Source organism: Citrus sinensis, chromosome 3, assembly GCF_022201045.2.
Source record: "Citrus sinensis cultivar Valencia sweet orange chromosome 3, DVS_A1.0, whole genome shotgun sequence".
Lineage (NCBI taxonomy): Eukaryota > Viridiplantae > Streptophyta > Magnoliopsida > Sapindales > Rutaceae > Citrus > Citrus sinensis.
The window spans coordinates 15,990,215-15,999,064 of record NC_068558.1 but is presented as its reverse complement, the minus strand read 5'-3'; the positions used below and the strand labels follow the sequence as shown (position 1 = coordinate 15,999,064).

The following is an 8,850-nucleotide window of genomic DNA, read 5'->3' as shown; positions in this document are numbered from 1 at the left end:
AGTTACAGGGTTCGATTCTTTAAAGGGATTGAAAATGTTGTTCTCAGAAGAATATATTTCGAACCAATCAAAAAACAATATATGAACTTGATGTAAGTTTACAAATTCATAATAAACTTGTTGGATTTTTTTTCTTTGATTTAAAAAATATTTAAAAAACCAAATTCTTTTTTCTTTATTATTTTTTGAATAAAAATCATCATGAAGAAGATTTTTGTCAAGTTCAAAATTCTTTTCAATAACATTTATAACATTTTCTGTGACCGCAGAGAATGTAGGGGAAGTTGGAGGAGAAGGTTCCTTCTCATCCTGCTTTTGTTCATGTTGACTGCTAGTATAAATAGGATGAAGAATATTTGTAGTATAGTCAACAGAACGTATGGAGGAACTAGGTACATCTGAAGTAGAGAACCTAGGCTGACTTTGGAAAGAAAGATTTATGACCGAAGGGATTTTTGTGAATTTCCTTTCTAATGTAGGAATGCTTGAGCACGACTCTTTATCAGAAAATCTGGTCGAGTTAGATCTTCTGAAAGATAGTTTGACTCTACCATCAGAATACTGAGTCACATTTCGCAACTCTGTATTAGGCTCAAGTTGTTTTGGAATTGCTGGTGGAGCAGCTCCTTCAAGAATCCATTCCTCTGGAAGATTAATATCTTTCCATTGGATTGATTTCGGAATAACAGTATTTGCTCTAGACAAATCAGTCTGCAAGAGAAGAGTCTCATCTCTTTTTGACTAGAATCTATGTTGCGTACTGAATGCTGAAATCATTGCTTTATAAGAGATTTTAAAAATCAGTGCAACTGGGACAGACCCTTTAATCATATTATAATTATGGGTTTTGATTTGTAAAATCATGCTTTTCAAAATATTTTTGTCTTTAAGAGAAATTGTTATGTTTGGATAACAATCAAAAGAAATCGGACCTTTACATAGACTAGATTCGATGCTACTTAGCAAGGAATCATCAAAAGAGATGAATCGACCATCTCTAAGGACAGCAAGGATAGAGGTATCCAAGCCCTCTTTTGTAAGAGGCTTTATTCCGACCTGGATAAGACCGATGTGGACATAATTAAATTTCTTTTCCTTTAATTTCTTTAATGAACTTTTCTAAAAACAGGTGAATTGTTTCAAAAGGTTCTGAAATAGTAATATCACGTTCTTCAGTTTTTATAACATAATCATTTTTCAAAATATCGAGCTTTTTTGTTTTGTAAATCTTTTCTTTGGAAATTTTCCCAACAATCAATTGCTTTATCAAAGTTTTCAATAATGAATTCTTCTGAACTCACAACATGCTTTGAATCACTAGTCTTCCCGGAAGAAGAGCTAGAAAAGGATGATGCTCTACAAAGCAGAGGATCCATGAAGAAAGAACTTATGGTCAATCTAAGGTCTTGAATGAATGGCTACATGTATGGTTTTACAGCCCTAAGCGGAAATCCTATCCTGAAACGGGACTTACTACCAGTAAAAATTCACCACACAAACAGAAATTAAACAAAACACAAGTCTTTAAACACAAGAACTCTGAACTGCTTTACACTATCCTCCCCTTGGCTCTGATACCAGAAGGCTGGCCTAGCAATCTCCAGTTCAAAAGTCTCTTTATTTCAAAGGGACAATCGCATTCCCTATGACGATCTTACTTATGGTGAGCTAGTCAGCTTTGTCAACAAAGAAGGGTTAAAGGTCTGCCAAGATTTGAAATTACAAAAACGGCTTAAATGGGAGCTTAAGAAGTCTAAGCAAGAATTAGGCGGTTTTTGTAAACAATTCAACTATGACCCCTTTAAAACCTCTACTTCCAAGGATTGTAATGGTGAATGTTCTTCAAGACCTCACAGAAAACATTACAAATCCAAAAGCCATAAGAAACCATTCCAAAAGTTTAGAGAATCTTTTTATAAGAAACCTTCGAGGCCTTATAAAAAACCCATAAGGGAGTAAATATATATATATATATTTACTCCCTTCAATACAACATTGAGCTTTCATGTGAATGCCTATCACTTGTAATGATGACACCCAATTACTTACTCAATGTACATGTCAGAGTTGCTGTAGCCATGTTCATAACATAGTCTTATCTAAAGATATCTTTAACTCAAGGCTGAACATGAGGCTCATGAACAGACATGGCTACTCAATTGAACAGACATAGGACTTTTTTTTTCTTTTTTTTTTCAATTGCTACAACAATGCTGATAACTCTTGTTGCTTTTTAACTCAAGTCTGCATATGGGGCACGTACTCAGCCGTATTTACTCAACCATTTAAGCCATTGGAACAGACTTTAATAAGCACAGTTCAATACACACATTTCCCCTAAACTTGAGATATTTTCTACTCTTTGCAGTTTTCTTGATTCTGCTGCAGCAGTCTCATGAATCTCAACCAAAGTCTAAGTGTCGGGACATAATTTCAACCTCCATCTATAACTATCCCTACTGGGTATTCTCATACATACTGAGTAACACTCAATTTATCTTTATTAGGCTTTCAAATCCATACACAAGCAGTAGATACAGAGCTTCACTTCACAAACAACACCACAACACATGCAATGCACTCAATAACACACTATATGATAGCACAACCCCCCCCAAACTTGAAAGGTGTTGTGTCCTCACAAGCACACAAAACAAAAAAAACATAAACCAGATATGCATACACTAAATAAAAGGACATGCAAAATAAATAAGAAAATTAAAACTAAATGAAGAAAAAGTTGTTGCATGAAGAAGTAAAATAAACTAGCGGGTAGTGGTACTCCTTTAGTGCTAGAAATACTGGTGCAATAAATTATAACCAATTCACTGCTTTTTGGAGGCGCTCCACAGTCGGTCCTTAGGAGATTCTTGCGGTGAGGTAGCTGGCAATGACTTTTTCTTTCTCTGCGATGGGCTAGTGGGAGGAGTTGCAGTGGGTGCAGCTGGCTGGGACGAAACAGATATGGTCCTCTTTGGCTCTGGTGTGTCTACTGCGGCAATGCCTCCAGAAGTGCCCCCCTTTCTTTTGCTGGGTCCTTTAGGACTAGCGAGAATAGGTTTGTTAGGGGTTTGCCTTGAGGGAGCTGGAGCTGGGTATTCGGCTGCATACCCCTCAGCCATGATTGCGGCAATGATATCAAGCATATGCTTTGTCTCGGTGGGTGTACGAGTAACCCTGGCTGCTGCAACTTCCAATTCTGCATCAATGTGCTCAGCTTCATCGTTGGATGCAGGAGGGGTAATTACTTTCTCTTTGCCCTTTCGAGAGAGGAATGAAATGGGAGGCTCCTCTGCAGGTTCGTCTTCCCCTTCTCGTATGATGTGCTTTTTTCTGGACTTAAAAGAGGTCCTGGCTGAGGGTTCTTCGAGTTCTTTCTCATGCTTTTCCTCCTCCTCTATCGGGGAACTGTCAGTTGTAGACTGGACTCCCTGTTCTTTATGCTGGTCTGACTGGTTATCAGCATCTATATCAGCATCTGCTTGCGGTTCTGTTGTTGTTTCTTCCTCTGGTTCATCTGTGTCAGTAACATCTTCACTAACTTCTATAATAGAGATACCAAAATTGTACTGCTGTAGCAGTGAATCAAGGAAATTGTGGTGGGTACTTTTTATATATACAACAAATTGGTGTAGGTGGTCCTCCAAGTGCTGCAAATAGCTCCAACACAAGGTCTCGGGGGTGGTTACAAAACTCCAGCCACCCGTGCTTTGCTGCAGCATCGTATAATGATTACACAATTCTAGAGGGTTGAGGTGGGAACTGAAACCATTTTTCTTCCAAAATCTTGCGCGGTTCAATAAATTCTTCATACTTCTCTTCCGCATGGTAACTTTAAAATCGTGATGGATCGTTTAGTTGGCTGGCTGTCCTTTTATACCTTGGCATTACTGCAGCAGTAGGATAACTGTGGTAATATGTTCAAGAGTGAAACGAGGAGGAGAGGTTATAAAGTAGAGGGGTTGTGACTGCGAAGGGAAAAGAAAATAGTGTTAGAGGTCAACATGCACAGTGAAACTCTTATATAGGTGGAAATAAATAAAATAAATCCGATAAAAGAGATAAATTAGGGAAGAATTTTTGAATTTATTAAGCATATCCCATAAAAAATAGGAAAGAGATATTGATGCAGTTATTTAAGTGATTATGCATTCTTCCCCAATCTCTATCTGAGTTCACCCAACTAGCTGTCACATGTTATCTCTAACGGTAAAATGTGAGGCTCCGTAGTTAAGTTACTGTAATAATAAAATTGGTTGTTACAGGAACAAAATGTATGCTCTAGCAATCTGCACAACAATCTCCTCAGATAGTTGCTGTCAAGTAACTTGCCTTTGTAACCTGTTAACATTACAACACCAATTGTCAATATTGAATCCAACTCTAAGAATTGCGTGACTTGGCATGTTTCATTTTTTTTAAATAAAACAATAAAAGATAAAAATTAAACAATCCTAACTAAGAAAAATAATAAATAAAAAATACTACAACAAAAACATGGAGGATCCACTTCATTCGAAATGACTGCCTTAGCAATGAGTTGCCTCCCATTCAGTGCTTGATTTAAGGTCCTTCAGCCTGACCTTTTTTGAATGCTCACAATGCCGGTTCACTAAGGAGTAAGACCTCCTTTGAACAATCTGTAACTGAATGCATGTAATGTTTAACTCTGTGCCCATTAACTTTGAATTCTTGGCCTGTCTTTTCATCTAAGAGATCAACAGCCCCATGAGGGTAAATTCTGAGCAGCTTGAAAGGTCCAGACCATCTAGATTTCAGCTTTCCTGAAAATAGTCTTAACATGGTATTATAGAGCAGAACTAGTTGACCAGGGATTAATTTTCTTTGTTGGATGTGCTTGTCATGCCATTGTTTTGTTCTCTCCTTATAGATTCTTGCATTTTCATATGAGAATAACCGTAATTCATCAAGTTCACGTAGTTGAAGTGTCCTCTGCTCTGTTGCAGCATGTATATCCCAATTTAATTACTTCAGTGCCCAATATGCTTTGTGCTCCAACTCGAGTAGCAAGTGGCAAGCTTTCCCATACACAATTCGATAGGGAGACATGCCAAGTGGTGTCTTGTATGCTATTCTGAAAGCCCATAAAGAGTTATGTAATCGCAATGACCAATCATTTCTTGAAGGATTCACTACCTTTTCTAGAATCTTCTTAATCTCCCTATTAGATACTTTTGCCTGGCCATTCGATTGTGGGTGATATGCTGTTCGTAATTTTGTGTTTGACTTTATACTTGGCCATTGCTGCAGCAAATGCTTTATTGCAGAAATGAGTACCCTCATCACTAATAATTGCTCGTGGAGTGCCAAACTTGGAAAAAAATATTTTTCTAAAGAAAATTCACTATTACTCTAGCATCATTGATGGGTAATGCTACAGCTTCTACCCACTTGGAGACATAATCCACAGCAACCAGGATATAGAAATTCTCAAAGGATGGTGGGAAATGGCCCATGAAGTCTATTCCCCATACATAAAAAATCTCCACTTCCAGAATATTTGTTAATGGCATTTCATGTCTTTGAGTTATGTTTCCTGTCTTTTGGCACTAGTCACAACATTTAGCAAACTCATAAGTATCCTTAAAAACAGAAAGCTACCATTCTTGGACACTCTATGACCCAACACTATGCCTTCTTGCACCATGAAGTGGCATTTTTCCTAATTGAGTACTAAGTTAGTCATCTCACATCTTTTAAGAACTTCTTCCAAGTTGTGTAAACAATCAGTGTACGTTTCTCTAAAGACTGAGAAATCATCCATAAAGACTTCCAATGTTTGCTCCACCATATATGAGAAAATAGACATTATACATCCCTAGAAATTTACTGGAGCATTGCACATACCAAAGGGCATTCTTTTAAAGGCAAAAGTTCCATAAGGACAGGTGAATGTAGTCTTTTCCTAATCTTCTGGGGCTATAACAATTTGGTTGTAACCTAAATACCCATCTAGGAAACAATAGTATTGTTTTCTAGTAAATCTGTCCAACATTTGATCTATAAATGAAAGTGGAAGTGATCTTTCCGTGTGGCTTTGTTGAGCTTCTTGTAATCCCTACATACCCTTCATCCAGTCATTGTTCTTGTAGGATTAAGTTCAATCTTTTCATTTGCTATTACTGTTATTCCTCATTTCTTTGGAACACATTGTACTAGGCTCACCCATGAACTATTTGATATCGGGTATATGATCCTAGCATCTAGCCATTTGATGATTTATTTCTTCACAACTTCCTTCATAATGGGGTTTAGCCTTCTCTGTTGCTCTACTGAATTGCTGTAGCAGTCTTCTAACAGAATTTTATGTATGCATATAGATGGGCTGATCCCTTTAATGTCTGCCATAGTCCATCCAATTATTTTTCTATATTTCCTAAGCACATCTACCAGACTTCTTTTTTTATCTGCATCTAAAGAAGATGAAATGATTACAGGAAGTGTATTGTTCTCACCAAGATATGAATATTTCAAATGTGAAGGTAACAATTTTAATTCAAGAGTAAGAGATGATTCAATAGATGGTAAAGTTGTTTTTACGTGCCTGTCTGAAAGATTTAGAGGTTCGATAAATCTGCTATGTCTTTTAGATTGCCTTTCTCCTATCCAATCTATCTAGTTTGCTGCAATATTTTCTTCTTCAAAGCTTTCAAAGGTGGCAGCTTTGATAACCTCTTTACTGCAGCATCTATTTATTCTGTCTGCCACAGCAAGGTCCACAACACTTAAAAAATTACAATCTTCTGCCTTATCAGGACTCTTAATAGCTTCTAATACATTGAAGGTGACTTGTTGGTCATTCACCCTCATGGTTAGCTCTTCTTTCTGAACATCTATCACAGTCTTCCTAGTTGCCAGGAAAGGTCTTCCAAATATAATTGGCACCTCTTTATCAGTCTCAAAGTCTAGTACAATGAAATCCATTGGAAAGATGAATTTGTCAACCTTCACCAATACATCTTTAATCTTTCTTTCATGGTATGCATGAGATCTGTCAGCCAACTGCAGAGTGACTGTTGTTGGCTTGCACTCTCCTACTCCTAATTGCTTAAATAGAGATAATGACATTAGATTAATGCTGGCTCCCAAGTCACAGAGTGCTCTGCCATTGTACTTAGTTCCAATTGAACATGATATTATGAAGCTTCCTGGATCCTTCAATTTTTTAGCAATCTTACTCTGAAACAGGTGACTGCATTCCTGTGTTAAAGCAACAGTTTCAAATTCTCCCAACCTTTTTTTCTTTTTAAACATCTTTTAGAAATTTCACATAATTAGGCATTTGTTCTAATGCTTCCACAAAAGGTATGTTGATGTGTAACTTTTTTAGCACTTCTAGGAATTTGCTAAACTATTTGTCTTGTTTTTGTTTCTAGAATCTCGGTGGGAAATAAGGTGGATGCCTAAATTGTTGTACAGCTTCAAGAGGTACCAATATCTGCTCCTTTGATTTATTGTAATTTGTCACCACTAGTGTTGCAACATCTTCTTCAGCAGGTATTGGGTGATTTTCTTCCAAGGTTGCTGTAGCTTGACCACTAGTGCCAGTATCTTAATGGCTGGGTTGCTGTAACATCATTTCATCTTGAGGTGGTTCTTGTGAGGAGTTAAGTTCCAACCTCTTTTTAGTCACATCAACAACAATATCAACATTCTTCCCAGATCTTAAGTTGATTACTTTACAGTGTTCTTTACCTCTCTTCTTGGATTTTCTGTATTGCTGGGTAAACTTCCCTGAGATCTACTACTCATTACTGTGGCAAGCTGTCCAATTTGGTTTTTTAGGTTTCTCAGAAATACAGCTTGACTTTGCACAATTGCTTCATTCTTCATGATATATTCCTTAATAAGTGTTTCCAATGAGGTGATTTGATCATGGCTAGTGTGTTTTGCTCTTGATTTTACTGATGAAAACCATGTGGCTGAGCATGTCTGTTCTATCCACTAGGTGTTGGAGCATGCTGATTTTGATTGCTCCATGAGAAATTTGGGTGTTGATTCCATCTAGGGTTGTAAGTACTTGAATATAGTTGTTCTAGGGCTATCGGTTGAAGTTGCCCACATAGTTTACTAATGCTGGATTTCCTAGACAGTTGTCAAATACATGCTCATCACCACAATACACACAAGATAGTTCAACAACTTGCTTTACTACTGCAGAAGTAGAAGTCATGACTTTTACCATGTTTGTCAATAATGTTACTTGAGCTGACAGTGTTGTAATTGCATCTATATTATGTACCCCTACTGCTCCTCTTGCTACAGTTTTTCAGTTGATGGCCACTGGTAGTTATTGTTAGGAATTCTCTCTAAAATTTCATAAGCTTCAGTGTAAGATTTGGATAATAAGGCTTCATTTGCTGAAGCATCGACCATCAATCTTGTACTTGGTTTCAACCCATTGTAAAAGGTTTCTAGCTGTATGCAACAGAGAATGCCATGATGAGGGCATCTTCTGAGAAACTCTTTAAATCTCTCCTAAGTCTCAAACAAGCTCTCATCTTCAAGTTGATGAAAAGAGGTGATCTCATTCCGCAATTTTGCATTCTTGGTTGGTGGAAAATATTTCATTACGAATTTGTTAGCCAAGTCATTCCATGTAGTGATAGAATCAAATGGTAAGGAATTCAACCATGCTCTTGCTCGATCTCTTAAGGAGTAAGAAAAAAGCCTCAACCTCAAAGTATCCTGCGTTGTTCCAGCAGTTTTAAAAGCATCACTTACTTCCAAAAATAACTTAAAATGGAGATGAGGATCTTCAGATGGCAGTCTATTAAATTGACCCACTGTTTACAACATTTGAAACATTACCGGTTTAAGTTCAAAGTT

General features: G+C 37.2%; 1 protein-coding gene and 1 non-coding gene across 2 annotated transcripts; one reads left to right on the top strand and one right to left on the bottom strand.

The window, feature by feature from the left end:
* Positions 1-6,636: 6,636 nt before the first annotated feature.
* LOC127900612 (uncharacterized) lies at positions 6,637-7,275 on the bottom strand. Its single transcript, XM_052435777.1, has one exon. It carries the CDS (start codon positions 7,273-7,275, stop codon positions 6,637-6,639), a length of 639 nt encoding a protein of 212 aa, XP_052291737.1.
* A 1,180-nt stretch (positions 7,276-8,455) lies between these two features.
* LOC112498466 (small nucleolar RNA R71) lies at positions 8,456-8,562 on the top strand. Its single transcript, XR_003065777.2, has one exon. It is a non-coding gene; the product is annotated as a small nucleolar RNA R71 (small nucleolar RNA).
* The last annotated feature ends 288 nt before the right edge of the window (positions 8,563-8,850 follow it).

Coding starts and splice junctions, on each gene's coding strand:
- LOC127900612 (XM_052435777.1), bottom strand. CDS start 7,275: ATGTTTAAAAAGAAAAAAAGGTTGGGAGAATTTGAAACTGTTGCTTTA.